We start from the raw sequence: 21749 nt of genomic DNA on the forward strand, positions 1-21749 counted from the left end.
AAAATGTCCTCCAATATATAAACCTTTCCTTAACTTTCACAATAACGGACTAATACAATATTTGTCCTTTTGTGACTGACTTATTTCGCTCAGCATAATGAGTGGACCCTCTTTTGATAAGTGTTTCATGGGACTTGTATTCAGGAACAGACTTGGAGAGATGTTGACCTTACAAACCAAGTTCAAGTTGTTTATGGTGGGATACAAGGCCTTTTGGTGATTGAGGTCTGATGTTCTGCAGTTTTCCAGCCTTGTTTATGATAGTCCCCATGGCTTTCAAACTTTCAAAAATTTAGCAGAATTCTCTTTTGATTAAATTTTTATGAAGCAAATAAGGGCAGAGCTTCTCTGACCGATGGTAACAGGGAGGCCTAGAGCTCTGATTGGTTCCCCTTCTCTCCAGCCCTCCCATATACACACATATATCAGCCTCTCCACTGCTCCCATACACAAGACACACACACAGGCACACACACACACACCAGCTTCTTCACCCCTCCCATATACACCCCCATACACCAAATTGCAGTTCTCTGACTCTTTATGGGCAGGTCATACCAATGAACCTTTGCTTTTGCAGTCCCTCCAACCTGTTTTTTCTACTTAGCAATTTCCTGCAGAAATGTGGAGAGCATTGAACAAAAAAAGTCTGTTTGATTGTTCAATCTTTCAGTTGAAAAATATTCACTAAGAGTTATCTGTGCCCAGCCATGTCCCTGGAACAGCTTCTGGCCTAGTAGGGGAGGCAGATTCATAAGCAGGTAATTCTATTGGAGTGCTAAAAAGAGTGTCAGTTAACCTGATCTGGGGCGAGGAGAAATCTGAGGAGGCTTCCTGGAGGAGGTGATGCCTGACCTGAGTCTTAAATATTAATAGTGAAAATAGTAGCTAACATTTGTTAAGCATTTAATGAGTGTCACTCACTCTTCTGAATATTTAAATATATTAATCCCTGTAATCCTCATATTATTATCTCTACTTTATGGCTGAGGAAACTGAGGCTGAGAGGTTTATGTAACCTTCTCAAGGTCATATGACTAGTGAACCTGAAGCCTGGCTGTCTGGCTCCACAGTCTGCACTCCTAACCATTGTGATACACTGCTGTTGAGTATTGCCCAGGTGAAGAGATGGAAGAAGGAGTCCTAGGTGGAAAAGCAGCATAGCCAAAGGTCTGGGACAGGTCTTCACATGGTGTATGCAGAGAACCTCAAACAGTACAGTGCAGATCCAGAGGATCATGGGAGACAGGCAATAACAGACAACCGGACTGGGGGTGTGGAACAATGGAGGCTTGGTGGGGCTGGATCCTGGAAGCCCTTGATCCCACAGTCAGGACTTGGGATTTTTTTCTCAGAGGCACCACGGAGCTGTGGGAAGGTGTGGTAGATGGTTGTATGGAAGGAGAAGTGCATCATTAGACTGGCATTTCAGAAGGATCATGCAGGCTTCTATGTTAAAGATGGCTTTGGGTGAGTGTGTTGAGGGATTGTGTGTTGGTCATGGTTGGGTGCCCACTCAGATCCCCTTTACTGGGCTCATCATTACCCTCCTCTTTCAAGAATTTCTCTTGTGATGACTGGGAGACACCTCATCTGGCGTCAACTGGCATTCAATTACTGGCATGGGCGTAAGAGTGACCAGCTGTCCCAGTGTGCCCAGGACTGTGGGGTATCCCAGGACATGGGACATTCAGTGTTAAAACCAGGACAGCGTGGGCAAACCCGAGTAGTTGGTTACCCTAAAAAAACAAAACAAAACAAAACAAAAAAACCCACTGGCATCAAGTTGATTCTGACTCATTGTGACCCCCATTGGGTTTCCAAAGCAGTATATCTTTACAGAAGTAGATTGCCCAGTTTTGTTTCCATGGAGTGGCTGGTAGATTTGAACCATCAACCTTCTGGTTTGCAGTCAGATGCCTTTGCACTGTGCTACCAGCTAGTCAGGGTAGAAAAGATCCCTTAAGATGGGACCAAGTCTATGGCATAGTCCACTCTCCAGAGCCCCTGTGGGATCAGCTGGAAGCAGACTTCCAGCTGAGACCACACCCTTGCTCAGCTCCTTCCTCTGCTCTGCCCTCTCTGGCTGCCCTCCCTTCCCATCTCCTGAGAAATGTGTCCCTCAACACATCCTCAAGGGCACCAAATCCTCACCTCAGGCTCTGCCAAACTGAGACAGAGGCAAGACTAGGGGCAGAGAGCCCTGTTGAGAGTCTACTGCAGGAGTCCAGGTAGGAGCGAATAAAGGCCTGGATTAAAGCAGTGATGGACAAGCTGAAGTAGGATGGAGAAAATAACTTTAAGAATACTTGTGGTTTTCCACTCTATCTTCCAACTCATCTCAGCCTTGGGAAGCCCTTGTTAGAGTCCTCACCACCTGTCACTACTTGTCAAGGATTCTTTCTGTCTGATGGGACTGTGCTTTCTTTAAGGGCAGACAACGATTTCTGTTTATTTCAGAGTCCCCAGCTCAGGCACTGATTTCTGCTTATAAGTCAAGCAATGTTTGCTGAGGGCCTGCCTGAGTGCCTCAGGAGAGGCTGGCTAAGTCAGGTTAATCCTTAGAGGCTACTGGGGTCTTCTAAGGACTCTTTCCCAATGGGTAGTATCTTCTTTTGTGATTGTTTACAAGAAAAACAAAAGGAGAAGCCAAGAAAATACTAGAACTCTTCATCACACTGTAATGGCTCCAATTTTCTGAGCCTTCCCAGCTCAGGGTCTGGGTCCCAAGATGGGCCATCGTATCTCCAGTCACCTACCTCATTCCCAGGCACTAACCACATATGTAGTGGATGTGATTGGTGTCCCACCCCCAGCCTCTTCATTGGGCTGGTGCACCCAGGCCCCGACTGCTGGGAGGGTTGGCTGCTTGCAGCTCACAGCTGCCTTCTTCTCCAGAGAGATGCCCTCAGTGGCCAGGAGCTTCCCCAAACTGGAGGTTACCCTTAACCCTGGGGCGATCCATAAGCCATGGACTGATTGACATAGGGCACAGTGGTCTGGCTCCATAACCTCTGCAGTGTGGGTTATGTTCCAGAGGCCCCCAGTGGCTCAGGCTAGACTTTACCCAAGACTCTGTCCTTCTCAGCCCTTCTCCTTCTATCTCCTGTGTCTTTTCCTCTCTTACAAATTTCTCTTGACAGTCCTCCCTTGATATATCAGGTGCACCGACTACTTATCTCAGGCTCTGCTTCTAAGGAAGCTGACCTAAGACAACACCTACATGCCTGGTCATCCAGGTAGATAAACAGCAATCTGTTGTTTTCCTGCCTTTTAACTGACAGAGCCCACTGGCCCAGATGCTTCACCTAGTCAGCAGACTCAGGCTTTCCCAGCATCAGGGGTATGTGGGAGGGTGAGAGATGAAGGATGAGTTGACAGGAGCAAACAGTGTACTCTATTTTGGCCCTCACCAGGTCTTGTCCAAACCTCAAGGGCACAACTCTCAAAGCATTTAAATTCCCAGTGCTTTTGCATCCTCAGGCCTGTGGCCACTTAGCTCACTAATAGGGATAATTTTAAAAATGGCAACTATGGTGTAGTGGAATGGGCAATGGGCTTGGAGTCAGGGGCTGACGTGCGAAACCTGGTCCTACCACCTCTAGCTAGGCAACTCAGGAAAAGTAACTTAACCTCTCCGTGCCTCAGTTTCTTTATCTGTAAAAGGAGGATAGTAATAGTACCAACTCCATGGGGTTGCTGGGAAGACTAAATGAGTTGGTTTATGCAAAGCACTTAGAAAAGCACCTGGTTTGAACCCACCCAGTGGTTCCGTGGGAGAAAGCCCTGGCAATCTGTTCCTGTAAAGCTTCCAGCCTAGAAACCCTACGGGGCAGTTCTACTCAAGTCTCATCAGGTCACTGTGAGTCAAAACCAACTCAACAGCACCTAACAACAATGACAACGTTGTTATAATAGTAATTACATGACCATGATAATTCAGTAAGAATTAAGCTATAAATATAACAGTAGTTATTATTTGCAATGTCCTCTTTGCTCATCAAGCTGCTGCCACCTGGGCCTTCTTTTAGTGCCTGTATTGATGCTTCTCAACCTCATAATGATTAGCATTTGGGCTGGATATTTCTTCATTGTCGGGGGCTGTCCTGTGCACTGAAGGATATTTAGAAGCGTTCCTGGCCTCTGTCCACTAGATGCCAGCAGCTGCCACCCCCAACGTTGTGATATCAAAAATGTCTCCAGACATTGCCAAATGTCTGCTAGGGGACAAAATCACCCCAGGCTAAGGCCCGCTGGCCTAGAACATGTTGCGATCTCTTTTTCTCTCCAGGCTTCAGCATGGTGCTTTTCTTGTGCCTGGGACAGCGTTCCTGCCACTCTTCGGCTGACTGCCCACTTCTCCTCCACTCTCTGTGTAAATGGCACCTTCTCAGGAGGTCTCTCTACTACCCCATCCTTCTGTGGATTTCTGTCTCTCCCCCATGCACGCTTCCTCGAAAGCATTTATCACAGTGTGCAACTGTTTATTTATCTGTTGAATTCTTTTTGTCCCTTTTTGCTAGGTATGAGATCCACCAGAGCAGGACTCCTGTCCGACTTGGTGGCTGATCAATTCCTGCTGACAAGCACAGCTGAGTGTTTTCAGCTGAGCAGAGATCAGACACAAAGATGGGAACTAGAGAGCAGGTAAAAACAGAAATGGTCAGGAAAGGATGTTATTAAGAGGTGGTAATTGGTGATTGGCAACTCTGGTGGCACAGTGGTTAAGTGCTCATCTGCTAATGGAAACATCCGTGGTTTGAACCCCTCAGCCACTCCGTGGCCATCTGCTTCTGTAAAGATTATAGCCTTGGAAACCCTATAGGATGGCTATGAGTCAGAATCAACAGGGGCAATTGGTAATTGGTGAGAATTGGGGGTTGGGAGGAGAAAGGCTCTTAGTTGGGAAAAGGTTGGAAGGTGTTGGGCCAAAGGGATGACTTTGCAACTCCTCTACCCCTGCGCAGAGCAGAAATTCAGAAACTATGTGCTGCCAAATGAGCACACAGACTGACCTGCCAGGTGGACAGTCTGCCTACAGGACAGGCTGTAAAAACAGGAAACAAAGCTGCTTACCTTCTGGACTGTGAAGGTTCGTATGATGTATTCTGCCAGAGGCTCTGTTTCAATCAGAGTGACTTTAATGTCTCCATAGACTTCAGTGTCATCCGGCCAGTACCGCACACATTTCACCTGTGGCCAAGTAAGAGACAGATAAAGGATGGAGATGAGAGTGTATGAGCAGGTGACTGAGTGCAACCAGCCATCTCACCTGGACCTCCCATTCCAATAAACCCCAGGGTGACTTCGGTGGAATTTCAGTCCAAGGGGGTTCGGAGCCAGCCAGGAATCAGCAAAGTGCATAAGGCCAAGCTCACTCCTAGAGGAACTGGAGCCACGAGAAATAATAATAGTCCCTTGTTTTGCAAAGGTCCTTATAATTTTCAAATCCATTTATTGCACTAAGTGATTAAATAGACTTAGGTGAGATAGGCATGTATTATTATGCCCATTTTACAGATGAAAATCATGCTGAAGGCTGGAGGTTTAGGGACTTGTCCACGGTCACATGGCCAGCTTTCTAGGTTTTGGCCGAGTCCTCTTTCTGCTACAGCAGGCTGGAGCAGCTGAGTGTTTCAGCTGAGCAGAGATCAGAATAAAGGATGGGCAGCAGAGAGCAGGTGAAAGCAGAAGTGGTCAGGAAGGGACGCTAGTAAGAGGCAGTGACTGGGGACTGGGAGGAGAAAAGTTCTTCATTGGGAGCAGGATGGAAGGTGCTGGGCCAAAGGGAAGACTTTGCAACTCCTCTGCCCTGCCAGTGAGTACAGATGCTTTGAACAAGCCATCCCCACCTTTGGCTCTCTAAGGCATACTCCGCAGGAGGAAAAGAGATCATCGGTTTCCCCTTAAAAGAACAAAAGCATTACCATTCCGGGGGACGCTGCGCGGCCTAGAGTGGCATTTCCCACAGTGTGTTCCGCTGGGTGCTAATAGGTGTTAGGTAAAAACAGGAAACAAAACAAACAAAAAAAGGTTTTGTGGTCAAATGAGTTTGGGAAATGCTGGATTAAACAAAATTAAGCAGGACCTTGCCTCAGACTACTCAGCTCCTGTAATGTGCTAATGCTAATTAACATGTTAGGACTTTCCAAAAGGGGCACAGCGCATACAGCATTTCCCAAACGTATTTAACCATGGAACCCTCTTCTCACTAAGCATCCTGCAGACTGGCATCCCATGGAACCCACTTAGGGAAACACTGCTATAGTGCCATAGGCTTTGAAGTCAAGTGAATTCAATGCCTGACTCTAACGCTCAGTAGTTGTGTTGCTTCCAGAAAGTGATGAAACCCTTCTGTGAACCCTGTTGTTGTTGTTGTTATTTGCCATCGAGTCGGCCCCGACCCCTAGCGACCCCTCCTTGGGTTTCCGAGGCAGTTATCACTACGGAAGTAGGATTGCCCAACCTTTCTTCCGAGGAGTGGCTGGTGGGTTTGAACCACCAGCCTCCTGGTTAGCAGTCAAGTGCCTTAGGCACTATGCTACCAGAGCTCCTATCTGTGAACCCTACCTTCTTGTTAATAACAGTAACCAGCAACCAGTTGCCATGGAGGAGATTCAAACTCACTGCAACTCCATGTATATTAGAGTAGAACTGTGCTCCATAGGGTTTTAATGGCTGGGTTTTTTTTTTTTTTAAGTAGATTGCCAGGCCTTTGTTCTAAGAAGCCCCTGAGTGGACTTGAACCTCTCACCTTTCGGTTAGCAGCCTAGCATGCTAACAACCATTTGCATCACCCAGGATCTCCATTAATAATGGTAGCTAACATCAGCTACCTAACTATGTTTCAGACACTGTTCTAAACATACTTTACATATGTTATTTTGATCTGTCACCTCAGTCTTAGGAGGTAGGTATTATTGCTATCCCCCTTTTACAGATGAGGACTCTGAAGCACAGGAGACTAAGGAAACTGCCCAAGATCAAATGTTAGTAAAGGATGGAGCCAGGATGCAAACCCAGGTTGCCCAAATAATTACCAGGGAAATAACATGAACAAGGTAATGCTCATTAAGGGGCTGGCACAGTGTTTGGCACATAGAAAGAGTTCATTGAGAGATGGCTCTCCTGTCTTTTCCCCGAATCCAGTTTGTATTCATGGTCTGTCCATCGGGAATCTATCTCAGTGTGGGATATGTTGTGGGACAGGCTGAAATTTGCCTCTGGATTCTTGAATCCCAGATGTGCTCATTGTCTACAGTAGCTACAACTTGGGCATGAAGTCTTGGGACCATGAGCACTGGAATGTGAGTCCAGATTCTGGCTGGGTATCTTCAGGGTAGTCACTCCATCTCTCTGGGTCTGTTTCCTCATCTGTAAAACTAGCAAGTGGGCTAGATAAGTAAACTCAAGGATAAATGGACCTAAGTGACTATTAGGGAACGAGATGTCCACACCCCTTTACTGGGTGATAAGTGATGGTTCAGATTCTCCCTTTCCCACCACCATGGTGGCCGGGACTTTTTTCTGTGGATTATCAGGGTCCTGCTAAAACAAAAATATCCCGGCCCACTCTTTAGTTAGCCGTAGAGAGGCCCTCTTAATTCTGGTGTTTGTGTACCCTGCCTTTACACCCAGCACCCACCCACCCACATAGCACAGCTTACCAAGTAGGCAACAGCAAGGTGGGAGGAGCAGTGTCATTTCTAAGCTTTAGAAATAGCCAAGGACCACATAGGACATAGTTGAGATAGAGAAGAGAGGGGACCAAGGTCCATGCTCTGAAGAATATCAAGATTTAGAGGCCAGTGGTAGAAGAAAAGCCAGCCAAGGGTCAAATGCTGCTGAGAGGTTGAGTAAGATGAAGAGACAGAAGTGGCTATTGGATTTGTCAATATGAAGGATGCTAGTGATATTGCCAATGTCACTCTTGGTGGAATGGAAGGAGTTGCTAGGTTGGAGTGGGTATAAGAGAATGAGAATGAAGAAAAAGAGCCTGGGTGTGAGTCTTTAACATTTTGGCAGAAAAGTATGAACAAGAGGATGATTTTTGTTTGCAAGTTTTGTCTTTTTAAGGTGGAAGGTACTGAACATGTTTGTATGCTGAAAACAATCTAGCAATGAGAAAAAGATTTAGTTTTCAAGGGACAGGGCAACATTGAGAAAATTCTTGAGCAGAACCTGTGATTCAAAGCACTAGGCTTGCTTTTGAAAGGGAAGAGACAATTCTTCCATTGTACTAGGTTGAGCTGGAAGAAACAACTGACACTTGACTGTTCTTGGTCAAGAACATCAGCAGTCTCTTATGGTTCAACTTGATAACAGAGGGGAAGAATGAGAAGATGGTGTAGACACAAGTAAGATTATAGCTCTGTGGTGAGGAGATGAGGGCGTTCACCTCTGATGGCTTTAATTTCCTCAAAATACATGAGATGACATCACCAACGAAGAGTGAGGGTAGAGGAAGACATGAGGGAAATTTGAAGAGAGAGGACAGTCCTCAAATGTAAAACAGGAATGATGATTTCTCCCACATCCCATGGAGGTTGCTGTGAGGGGGAAATATTGACTAGGAGGCACTGAGCACAATGCACAGAACAGAGAGACACTCAGTCCTGCAGTTCCAACATCCTCTCCCCCTGAAACTGCAGGAGAGGCTTACCCTGCCCACCTCCACGAGGTTGGTGACCATGACGATGCTGGCAGAGTTCTCCTGCCAAATCATTCTCCAAAAGTCCTTCACCGTCTCCTGCATTGGACCTGCCAACAGAGAAGGTGGTAGACGTCTGAGGTTAAAGGTGTAGGAAGGCAGACAAAAGGTTATTTCCTCCTGGTTAGTCAAGGCTCCACATGGATATGCAAGACTGAGGCTGGGAGATCCGAGCTAGCATGTGATCCTAATGGGGCCAATTCAGAGTATGGATATCGAAGAGCCACATTCCAACATTTTAGGGTCTGCAGCATCCACTGGATATGTTGACAGCATCTCCTCTTCCCAAGGTAACCATCCTGGTCAGACCCTTTCCACCAGCCCCACTTTCTCTCTGATCCATCACTTTATCTGGACTATATTATGGGGTTCAGCTTAAGGGAGTTATAAAAAATTGGGCTCCAAAATCCCAATAAGAGACAAGAAGGGAATTGGGGTGGGGAAGGTGGCAGAGCAGAGAGCACAAATAGGAGATGCCTGACTTTGAGCTTGACAAATCCAAGAGGCATTTGTCTGGAGCCAGAACTGAAAGGAAGGAAGAAAAAAAAAAAAGACAAGACATGGAGTGGGAGATAGGATCTGACAGCCCAAAGCAATTTCCTGGCAAAAAGGCTGTTGGATGTTTTATTGTCTCTTTTGATGATCTGGGCCTTTATCATTTTTAAAATTCCGAACATAGTATGTGTGCTTGATATAAAATATATACAATTTTGAACACTGTTTTTCTAACAAACATCACCCCTACTCTGTGCTTTCTTCCACACCCTTGAACATTCTTACTAAGCATGCTATCTTTTTTTTTTTTTTCCATAGTAGCATATTATTCTATAACAAGGAGTCTCCACACTTTATTTAACCAACCTCCCAATTGTTGGGCATTTCAGGTTTTCCACTTTTTTTTTTTCTATTACAGATAACACTGTGAAGGATATCTTTATAAATAAATCACTGTCTCTCTATATAATTATCTAGAAGGTTTCTTTCCAGAGAGGCTTAGAAGGTATGATCATTTTTTAAATCTGCTGATGACATATTGCCAACTGCTTTTTAGGGCAGCTGACTGCCTCTCTCATGTGTTTCCTCATCGGGGAGGTCGGCCTCCGCAGCTCCACCTCTGCATGGTAGATGTTAGCCAAACAGGCCTGAGGCTGATGCTCTGGGTCTGCCCTGCCTGGCCCTCTTTCCTGACCATTTCCTAATGACCTGTCTCACTCATATTCCTTCCTCCTATAGGTCAGCTAAGAAGCTCTTGTGGCATAGTGCCTAAGAGATTTGACTGCCAACCAGAAGGCTGGTGATTCAAACCCACCAGCCACTCCATGGAAGGAGGACTGGACAATCTACTTCTGTAAAGATTTACTGCTTCAGAAACCTGAAGGGGGTCACTATGAGTCAGAATTGACTCAATGGCAGTGAGTTTTTTCTTTTAATAGGTCAACTTGTCACTTCTTTCTCTCCCAAGCAACCAACCAACCAACCAACCTCAAGGGCCTCTTCAGGCTCTCCAGCCTTACCCTCTGTGGTTTATTCCACAGTGAGGGGCGAGGGCCCTTAGGTATACAAGGAGTGTTGGGGCAACAGATGAAGAGGAGAGAACAAGGGTCAATGCAGTTGCTCCTCAGAGAGCCTGCTTCCCTGGAGCTCTTTGCTTGGTGTCTCTGAGGCACCAAGTGGAGGAAAGACACTTACCTTGCGTTGCAATGTAGTGTCGAGGCCGATGATATCCCTGAATAAAAGAGGAAAAGCACAGTGAGAGCTGCCAATCCAGGCTTGCGAATAGCACAATATTCATAATTATCCTCTCCCACCTACAGTTTCCTCATAGGCAAAAATGGGACTAACGTAAGCCATTTCCCAGAAGTGGCAAGGATTAAGGAAGATAAGGCATATGAAGTGCTTAGTAATTCACTAAATCCTAGTTATTATTATACAGTAAGACCTACAAAAGCCAGAACCTGGTAAGGCAGAAACTTGTCAGAGAAGGAAAATGCACATACAGTGAAACCTGTGAGAGTTGCAACTCAATGGTACTGCTTTGTTTTTCCAGGTCTCGTCAGTTTTCTGCCTTTGACAGGGTGTAGTCTTACCACTATTCTATGGCTTGTTTTACTGGAAAACACAGTAAAGCATGTGAAAGCCTGAACCTGTATAAGGCAGAAACCCAGTAGAGAAGAAAAACTCAAATATTTTCCAATCAAATGAGTGATAGAAAAGCGGTAGGACTGCACCCTGTCAAAGGTGGAAAACTGATGAGTCCTGGGAAAACTGATGAGTCCTGGAAAAACAAGATGGCCCCATTGAGTTGTGGATCTCACAGGTTTCACTGTCTTTGCTTGCAAGATACATATACAGACTTGTGCTTTTCTGTGCTTGGGCCATTGGACTTGCCATTTCACTCTTCATCCAGTACAGGTTTGAGAAAATGTTAGTTAGCAGAATGCATGCATGAACATGTCTTTGAAGTGAGGCTGGAATACCACTTAATACATGGGCTTGAAGACAAAAGATCCTCTGAAGAAAACTGTAGGTTGGAAGACTCCATGTGCTGGCAAGTCAATGGAATATTTTGAGTGGACTTAGATGACTTGGGTTCTCTATTTTGTTCATTCATGTGTTCACTCCGTCACTTAATATTTGATTGGCAGGTATTAGTTGAGCACCTGAGACTATGTACAAGAAAATGGAAATAAAAAATGGGTGAGATGCACATGGGCTCTGTCTTTGGGCAGCTTATGAATATCAACATGATAATTACAAGAATAAAGGAAAATATATAACTGGGACTCAGGCTACCATGTGCAAGATAAGGGACTTTGTGGAGCACCCAAGAGAATCTGAGTCAGTCAAGAAGGCCATAGAATGTTCTCTGAGGAAGTGGTGGCTCAACCAGCATCTTAAACCTAGTTGGGCATCTCAACATCCCTGTTCTGAACATTTCATCCCATCAGCAAGTATTCCGTTTTCTTTCTACTCTCTCCATTGCTCACTACCTTTCTCCCTCTTCTTCAGAAATAGCAATTGTGTTTCCAGAGGCCTTGGCATTGGCCATTCCCTCTACCTGCTGGTCTGGCCCCAGTCAACAGAGTGGTTTGCTTCCCCCAAGGGGTGTCAGCTTCCCTGACCTCCCCATCAGGTTTTTTCCACTTTTTTTCTGGTTTACCCTGGTGTATACATCTTCTCATAGCTGTGTCCCCAGTGCCTAAAAGACTCCCTGGGCTGTCTGCCTTCAAGTATGCCTTGAATAAATAAATGAATGCACGTGTGTATGCTGTGTGCCTGTCCCAATACTGGATCTGAGTAAAGAGACCCTCCCTGGCCTCCAAGAACCCATATAGTCCCTAAAGAGAAAACATTCTAACCATGAAACTCCTCAGCACTAGAGATAAAAGGAAATGTATTTCTCAAGTGAGGTACCCCTGGGGATTTACCAAGAGCTGGTATAGAAAACTTCCTAACCTTAAAAGAACTTTCAGTTCATTTAAGTCCCACTTACACAGCATGCAGATGTCCTGCAAACCAGCACTGGGCCTGCCTCCATCTGTCTGTGAGCAATGGGAGAGAGGTTTGTATCCAAAATGCATTTATCTCACTCTACACTCATGCATCTGTTACTTACAGGGGACCCAGATATGATATTTATTTCCAGGCTGGTAATTTATAACAGATTCAAGTGGCCAATACATTCTTGGTTGTGCAAACAAACCGGCCAGCAGGTTGGTTCTGAGGATAACAGAACCATGGCCTCCAGAGGCACACGCAGGACCGGCCCCATCCCCCTCATTACCCAAATGTAGTCACTGTAATGAATTTCAAGACAGTTGTGGATAAATGATTCTAGTGCAGGCAGTTAGCTCTTTGGAGAACCTGGGAGGATTTTGGTTAGGTTGGAGACCAGGGCAAAAAGGGTGAAAACTTAGCCCTCTGGAATGTATCTTGCCAGAACATCCCATAGGGACCCTAGGTTTCCATGACTTTGCTAGAGTATATAGTAACTTCATAATGAATTTCATTTCCCCATCCTCCAACCCACCATGGTAACACTATTTCAGGAGGCATTTGTATTGGGTATCTTTTCTTTGTCTTCCCATCTCCCATCTCCCATCTCTTCCCTTCCATGTTTTGCTTTGTGCCCTGGGAGGTTAACTGTATGGACTACACCAAAAGCTCCTCCTGTGCCTTCTGGCTTCTATGTTGGGTTTGGCCAATGGGGAGCAGAAATAGGAACTCAGAGGCCAGGAGGAGAGTTAGGTTAAGGCAAGTGTTTTACTAGGTGCCCCCTGCTAGATCACCACAGTTGGCTGTGTTGCTCTACCAAAGGCTTCAGCTTCCTTCAGTAGCCTTCCTCTTACAGTGACCCTCTCCTCCTTCCTTTAGGCCTAGGACTGGGAAGAGCTTCCTGTTGCTGCTAGCCCTGTTCTACTGCACTCCCCATTTGAGTGAGCCTCTGTTTCCTGTGGGGACCCCACAGATACTTTCCATAAGTTACCACTCTCCTGTAGGGTAGTATTGGACAATCCTATTTTACAGGTGTGAGAATGAGTAAGTAGTTTACCCAAGATCACAAAGTTAGTAAGCACAAAGACCTGGTTTCAGCAGGCCCAACAAGGACCTAATTCATGACTCTGATCTCATTAGACATTCAGTCTAACCACTGAGGTCCAGCACAGACTCCAACATCACATATTAAGATGGCGTCTAGCAGAGGCTCGTGGGCCTGTCTGCACAATCTATTTCTTAAAAGAGAGAGAGGAGGTTTTGCTGTGTCCTAGGTCAGCAGAGAATTACATTGCAGCTATGTGATCTTAGGCAAGGCTCTTAACCGCTGACTCCTGGTTTCACATCTTTAAATACCCCCACATATGGTGTAATGATAGGACATGATAATAATGGGAGGCATTATTAGTATTGACATTGTAGAGATTCATTGCATGTAAGGTAACTTCATTTGTTGCCCATAAAACACCAAAATTCTTCTTGGCTCTGGCAGAAGCCAGACATTCAACTTTGGATTGAGTGTTTATTTTGGAAAGTGACTTTCGCCAGGGCTGTCTACTAAGATGAACAAATTCCAGATATGGCAGCTCAGGCTGGGAGACCCCATGTGGGCTTCAGCCCTCAGGCTGCCACCTCCACCCAGCCATAGATAAAGTTGAGGAGATGTGGGAAGGACCATTTTAGTCTGGTCCAATATGTGCCAACTGAAGTCTGGTGGCATAGTGCCTAAGGCATTTGACTGCTAACCAGAAGGCTGACGTTCAAACTCACCAGCCACTCCTCAGAAGGAAAATCGGGCATCTACTTCCATAGAGATACTGCCTTGGAAACCCAAGGAGGGGTTGCTATGAGTTGCAATCAACTCAACAGCAGTGAGTTTGGTTTGTTGTTTTTTTTCATTTGAGTCCCCACAGTGTGCTGGGTGCAAGGCAGTGGTGAGGAATGGGGGCAGGCAGGAGAAAAGAGTACTGGACTGGGAGACATTCAGCTCTGATTCCTATCCTCAGACAAGCGTGGCCTTGGACAAGCTTTGCAGTCACTCTACACACCAGCTTCCTCATCTGGAAAATGGGGGTGCTAATACCTTCCTTGAAGGGTTATTGAGAGGTCTGAATAAGCTGACACATTTTAAACCACTCATCATAGGCCCTAAGAATGACCAAGAAGAGGCAATTATCATTGCTTTCCCATTGTTATTTTAGCATGATTTGAACTCCTCCTCACCTTCCCCTCCCTTCCCAGTGATATGATCCTGGATCAATTAGAGGATTTCATGAACCTCAGTTTATTCTGAGTGGTAGTAATGGCACCTACCTTGTGGTCATGGTGTTAGTTGACGTAAATGGTAAAGCAGCCAGCATAAAGCCTGGCCTGTGAGAGGTAACCAATAATTCTTAGGTTACTTTAAATTCTTCTTGCCTGGCTGACTCTTACTCATCCTCTAAAACTGCATGGGGTATCACCTCCTCCAGGAAGCCTTCACTGACCACTCCATCCTCACCCCTATTTTCTACACCCAGATTTTGATTTTGTTTTAATGATTCCATAACACCTACTCTGTGAAGGTCTCTTTTCTTATCTGACTCCCTCAGCAGACTATGTGCCCCTTTGAGGACCTGGTCTCTGGCACACAGTGGAGGGTCTGTGCAGTGTTTGTGAAATGAATACCAGATGAAGGAGGGAAAAGCTGAAGGTGTGGATGGGTGGATGCTGGGAGTGCCTCAGTCCAGGCTAGAGACAAGCTATGAAGAACTGGCCATCTCCTTTCTCAGATGGGCCATGGTGAGCAGAGACTATGCAACTCCATTCTCAGTTTTTGACCACATACTAGGCTCCTGTGTTAGTCAGGGTCAGGTTCGGGAAATAGAAACTAAGCAAAGTGTTTCACACAGAGGTAATTTAGTAGAGGGAGCTGGTTACAGGTTAAAGTGGAGCTGAGATGCCAAACGGGGCAGTGAGGTAACCCAGGGATTGGCAGTAGCAGGTGGCAAAGTCCATTCCTAGAACTAGCAGAATAATGGGAGAAGTTACCAGAGGCTCAGAGCTGGGACTACCTGGCAGAAGCTGGCATTGTGGTGGACCTGCTTGATGGAAGCTGGGGCCACAGAGGGGATGCACAATCCCTGCTGGAACTGCCACCAGGTAAGAGAGAGAGAAGAAATGCTCTCCCATCTCCATTAGTGTCTACCATGGGGAAAACTCAGCCAGAGCTGGCAGGGGAGCCTCTGGAATGCAGCTTAAGGGGTTACCCCCTGCACATACATGCCTCTACAATGCAAAACAGAAAAAGGAGGGCAAGGGATGGATCTGAAGGCAAACCAGCAAATGACTAGAATTGGGCTCAATAAATATGTGTGTATTAATGGCCCATCTGGCTCAGCCTAGATTATGAGGAATTCACAAAGCATGCCACTATGCTTTATGGTTTGACTATAACACACTGTGGGAGCTCTGCTGGCTTAGTGCCTAAGGCATTTGACTACTAACCAGAAGGCTGGAGGTTCAAACCCATCAGCCACTCCTCGGAAAGAAGGTTAGGCAATCTACTTCCGTAGTGATACTGCCTCAGAAACCCAAATAGGGGTTGCTATGAGTAGGATCCAACTCAACCGCAGTGCATTATAGTACACTGTGAATCAGAAGGACCTCCGTGGATCTTGGAGCCATTCTTCAAGGCCCTTGGAGGAGTCTGGCTCCATCTGTCATGCAATGATGTCTATCTGCCCCCAGGAGCCATGTTTTCTTTCCTCTCCTTCTGCAAACTCTCACTCCCATGTGCACCTCTTGACTTCTTAGCTCCTGATTAAGTTAAACCCCTCACTCAGCAGTCTTCATTCCTCTCCTCCCTCTGATCTATATTACTCTTGATAGCTAAGAAACAGTACTAAACCTCAGTTCTGAACTAGTCACTTCCTTGACCAAAAACTTCCTAAGTCTGACCATGTAGACTATCAATGACCCAGCCTCAACCTAACATTCTCTATTCCATAGTCTGCTTCCCTGAAACTGAGCTGGTACATATTCTCTGCTCTCCAAGTCTACATTTTTGTGTTATTCTTCCTAACCATCTTCACTCTCTTTGATTTCTAAATTCTACCTGTGCCTGAAGCTATAGCACATATCACATTTGCAGTCCTGATAGAAAAAGTGATTTTTTCCCACCTCTCAATTCCTGCAGCCTTTTATCTGAACTTATGACACTTAGCACTTTCTAGTTTGCTCTGGAATTATTGATGTGCACAACTCATCTCCCTGCTAAGGTTTTCAAGAGTAGAGACCATGGTATATTTAGCTTTTTGGTTCCCATAGCATCCAGTAGAAACTATTAAGTTTCTGTTGCATGAATACCCTCAAATGAATGAATGGATGGACCAACAGACAAATATACAAATGAATAAACGGGTGAATGAGTAAGACTGGTAGTTGTCCTGGGAGCTGAAAAAACAGGCTTCTTGAGCCCGCCTGAAAGAAGATGCAGCTTTAGAACTCGTATAATGAACTTGAACTATAGTGGTTAAACAAACCCCAGCCAATCCCTGCTGTTCAGCCTCATCCACTCACATCAATGTAGTTAGCGTTGATATAGTCGGAGTGTGGGTCTCCGTCCAGCACCAGCAGCCTCACTCGGGAATGGTCATCTGCAGAGAGAGCAGAAATGAAGGGGATGATTGATAAAAGGCCTCTGCATGAGGACGTTGCAATGCTCTGTTGTTTTTGCCATAGAGTTGACCTCTGACTCTTGCTAAGCACACACACAATAGAACGAAACATGACCTGCTCCCACACCATCCCCATGATTAGTTTCAGATTGGACTGTTGTAATCCATAGGGCTTTCATTGGCTGATGTTTGGAAGTAGGTTGTCAGGCCTTTCTTCATAGTCTGTCTTAGTCTGGAACCTCCACTGAAACCTATTCAGCATTGTAGCAACACGTGATCCTCCACTGACAGGTGAGTGGTGACTGCACATGAGGTGGAATGGCTGGGAACTGAACTTAGGCCTCCTGCATGGAAGGTGAAAATTCTATCATGGAACCACCACTGTCCCCCGTGTGCCAGGTATTATGTTACTTTTACACATGCTATCTTGTTTAACCCTCAGTACGGCTCTCAGTTATCATCCCTATTTACAGGTAAGGAAGTTGAGGCTCAGAGAAGTTACAATGCCTTGAAAAGACATGTAACTGCTTCCTCTTTTTTCCACCTCCCTTTGATTGTGATTTTGTTATCACCTACCTGGGTGAGAGTCATCTGCTTCTTTAAGTATTAGTTATTTCATTAGTAAAATGGGGATGAAAACACCTTCATGGGGATAATGCAAGAGAGGCCATATGAAAACACTCAGGATGCAATAAGTGTTGAATCTGAATTTAATGTGCTCCATTTTCATGCTTGCTAAAAAACAGCAAATTTGCCTATTTTCCACGTGCATAAATTGCTTTTCCTTTGCCTCTTGGAGTATCGTTGCAAATAGATTGTCAGCCACACATTGTTGTCAATACCATCATTAGAGTGAAGCTGACTAAATCATTATAAAAGAGGTCATCAATAACTAAAAATGGTGTTGCCAAGAGTACCTTTTCAAACACAATCGAGGCATAAATAAGGTCTGCAGGCTTTAGTCAATGACACACTCACTTTAAATAACACCAAATAAAAACCATTAAAAAAAAATAGCAGAGCCGAAGAATCAGGATAGTCCTTCACAATTAATTACAGTGAGCTCTGACTAATTGACCCATGCAAATGGAACATGCTGGCTGGGACGAGGGATGGGGTTTGCGATTGCATGTAGGACTGCAGTCCCTGCATTTACAGGACCCCTTACTTGAGGGCTGAGTGGGGTCTCCAGCAGGTGGGCTGGAGCACTCTGGGCATCCCCAAAGTCATACTAGCTTATCCTGTTAGCCTAGTAGAGCACGTAGTAGTTTCCAGAGTACACACATTGCTACCATCTGAAACCTCCTTTAGGGAAGGACATTCTCTGTCCTCCTCCTTGCTCTATCCATTGTACCCCTAAAAGGGCCTGGCCTATGGCAGGTACTCAGTAAGTACTTAGTGACTATAAACATGATGACCTCATTAGAGTCTGACAATGATCCTGTGAGAGAAGCAGGTGGACTCTGTGAGCGTCTTGTTACAAATGAGGAAACTGAGGCCACATGGCCAGTGAACAGTGGCGTGTGGAAGACCGAAGATCTCCTAAGTCTGAGTTCAGGCACTCCTGCTTCCAAAGAGGGATGTAAGGGTAACAAAAACCACTCTCACACACATAGCAGAGGAAGCAAATGCAGAGGACCGGTTACCTGGTGATGGAAGAACTGAGAAGCCAAACAGAGCACAAGGAAGTAACTCGGAGAGATGAGCAATGACAGGGAGACACTCCCTCCCCTCGGCTAGAGGACAGGACAGAAGTGGGGTGGCTAGAGCCCAGGAGCTGGGGCCACCTGGTGGGGACTCCTGCTTAGTGGGCTTTCTGGTGGGAGCTGGAACCAAGGAAGAGACTCCCTCACTGCTCAAGAAGGGGCCCAAGACTGAGATATCAAACAAACAAAATCCATTGCTGGTGAGTCCATTCTGACTCATGTTACAGAGAAGAACTATCCTATAGGATTTTGTTGTCTGTAATATTTCTGGAAGCACATCACCAGAGCTTTCTTCCATGGCTCTGCTGGGTAGGTTTGAACTGCCAACCTTTAGGTTAGCTTGGACCACCCAAGGACCTGTGACTGAGATAAAAAACCAAACCCACTGTCATCAGGTCAATTTCAACTCATAGCAAACTTTTAAGACAGAGTGGAACTGCCCTATTGGGTTTCCAAGGCTGTAAATCTTCACAGAAGCAGACTACCTCACCTTCTCCTGCAGAGCTACAGAGTGGCTGCTGGGTTCAAACTGCCAACCTTTTGGTTAGCAGCCAAATGTTTTAACCACTCTGTCAGCAGAGCTCCTGTGACTGAGATAGAAGGGGAGAAATGTCTTGGCTTTTCCCTTTCTCCACCTTCCTCCCTTTCACCAGTGTTTCTCATTGGCCAATCCAGCCAGAAGCCTGCTGACAAGAGTACCTGGCAAACACAACCTGCAGAGGTCCATTCCCCATGATACAGAGTAAGGCAGGAGAAGGCAAGGAATGGATCCCAGGATAAACAGGCCTAGGATTGACACAAGTTATCTGTGCATTTCACCCATTAATTAATTGATCATTAATTTAAGAAATATTCATTGAGCATCTGTCATGCACCAGGCAGAATGCTAGACCCTGTAGATACACTCGACAGCACTTTTCTTACTCATTTTGGGGAAGATCTTCAATGAAAGCAACTAGAGAGAGTAGATGAAGGTCTAAGTAATTCCTTTGAGAAGGATGGTGAGGTGGATGAATATGAAGTTATCCTTTATCGAGTTCACGGTAGATACCCCAAATCTTACATACATTATCTCACTCAATCCTTTATTCCATAAAAGGCTCTGTGTTGTTGTTAGGTGTCATCAAGTCAGCTCTGACTTACAGCCACCCTGTGTACAACAGAACAAAACACTGTCCAGTCCTGCACCATCCGCACAATCCTTGCTGGGCTTGAGCTCATTGCTGTAGCCCTGGGTCAATACATCTCATTGAGGGTCTTCCCCTTTTTTGCTGACCCTCTACTTTACCCAACATGATATCCTTCTCCAGAAACTGGTCCCTTCTGACAACATGGACAAAGTAGGTGAGAAGACGTCTGGCTATTCTTGCTTCTAAGGAACATTCTGGCTATACTTTTTCCAGGACAGATTTGTTTGTTCTTCTGTAGTCCACGGCATACAGCTCTATAGACCATTATAATAATACCACAATGTGGTAGTGTTATTAGTCTCCCCATTTCACAGATGGAGAAATGGGGCTCAGAGAGGTTGACCAAGTTTCCCAAGTTATACAGCCTATAAGTGGCAGAGCTTGGATTCAATTTCAGGTCCACTTGTCCCTAAGCCTTAGCTCTGCCCACATAAGGCACTAGCCCTGGACCATGACAATCTCACAGCTACTACTTCTGCAGTCTGTGAAAATGCTCTGTGACCAGCTCTCAAAGTCTTCTATTCCCAGAGAGTGATGCTCCCTGGGGACTATCCCAGCCGGTGGGCCTGGCACATCACCCTGGACCCAAGGTGTCAAGCTTCGTTACCAGTGGTTACAGAAACTGTAAGGCTTAACAAAGGAAAATTTCATTTGCATTTTCACTCAATGGTCTCACTAATGACTTATTGATTCAAAAGTCTCTTTTATTTATTGAGAGTTATGCCTGAAGCTCATAGCCTTGGAAATGAAGATTTTGGGTTAGAATGTTGAAAGGGAATTTTCTTTAATATAAAGTAAAATGTAAAAATCTGAAAGCAAAAATGATCAAAACAAAACAAAAAAGGAAGCAAATTCATTTCTTCTAGTTAAATATTCTCAACGAGGAAACCCATCCACTGCCATCGAATTGATTCTGACTCATAGCAACCCTATAGGACAAATTGGAACTGCCCCACAGGGTATCCAAGGCTGTAAATCTTTACAGAAGAAACTGTGACATCTTTCTTCCATGGAGCAGCAGCTGCAGCTGGTGGATTCGAACAGCCAGCCTTTTGGGTTCACAGCCAAAGGCTTTAACCACTGCACCACCAGAGTTCCTTAAAGGGGAAAAGCACCTCTAATCACCAGTGGTGGTATTTGCTAGTCTCCTCTCTTAATTAAAGTCACATTTACTGAGGGCCCACTGTGTTCTTTTAAGAAGTCCCTCGGTAGCACAAATAGTTAAGTACTTGGCCTTTGACCGAAAGTCTGCCAGTTCAAACTCACCCAGAGACACCTTGGGAGAAAGCCCTGGCAATCTATTTCTGGAAAATCAGCCACTGAAGACCCTAGGGACCACAGTTCTACTCTGACCCACGTGAGGTTGCCATGAATTGGAATTGACTTGAGGGCACCTGGGAAAAGAAAAAAGTCTTGAGCGATGGACAATGAGGAAGAATCTTTCAAGCTGAGGAAGCAGAAAGAGTGAAGGCAGAGATCCTAAAAATGTAGGCACCCTGGGAAGTTGCAAGCAGTTTTCCGTCCTGTGAACAGAATGTGAAGGGATCAGCAATGGGCAAGGAGACAGAGGAGGTGACCAGGGTTAGATTACAGTGTTGTCCACGCCATATTAAGGCACCTAGATACAAGCCACAGGGCTGGGCTCTGCAAGGCATCCAAACACAGTTTCTTATTTCTGAGCATATGGGAAATTGTTTGGAAATAATCACAGTCCACTCCCACTGGAGCTACCCTGTGGCAGGCAGGATACACTTTTAATACATGCTGTGATGCAGAGGGATCTGGGTGAGTTCGGCACATAAATCCTAGCTCTATCACTCAGCAAGTCATTTGATCCCTTGTAGCCTGGCTGTCCTTAGCAAAATGGAGCCAATACTATACAGCTCTCAGAATGTTGGGAGAATTAAATGAGAAAACGTGGGCACGAGAAATGCTAGTCCAGTGCCTGGTACACAGCAGGTGCTTAAGCAGTGGCAGTTCTAGGCTGGAT

General features: G+C 45.5%; 1 protein-coding gene across 1 annotated transcript in view; it reads right to left on the reverse strand.

The window, feature by feature from the left end:
• The window catches only part of PTPRT (protein tyrosine phosphatase receptor type T), a 557720-nt gene that overhangs the window by 38783 nt on the left and 497188 nt on the right, over positions 1–21749 (reverse strand). The window contains exons 13-17 of the mRNA XM_042783611.1: positions 16766–16842; positions 10400–10436; positions 8663–8760; positions 5928–5987; positions 5077–5193 (exon numbers count right to left, since the gene is read on the reverse strand). Coding sequence (XP_042639545.1) covers positions 5077–5193; positions 5928–5987; positions 8663–8760; positions 10400–10436; positions 16766–16842 — 389 coding nt within the window. The remainder of the gene's footprint in view (positions 1–5076; positions 5194–5927; positions 5988–8662; positions 8761–10399; positions 10437–16765; positions 16843–21749) is intronic.

The sequence above is a fragment of the Orycteropus afer genome, unplaced genomic scaffold, assembly GCF_000298275.1.
Source record: "Orycteropus afer afer isolate SDZICR_OR568_19922 unplaced genomic scaffold, OryAfe1.0 scaffold00020, whole genome shotgun sequence".
Taxonomy (NCBI): Eukaryota; Metazoa; Chordata; class Mammalia; order Tubulidentata; family Orycteropodidae; genus Orycteropus; species Orycteropus afer.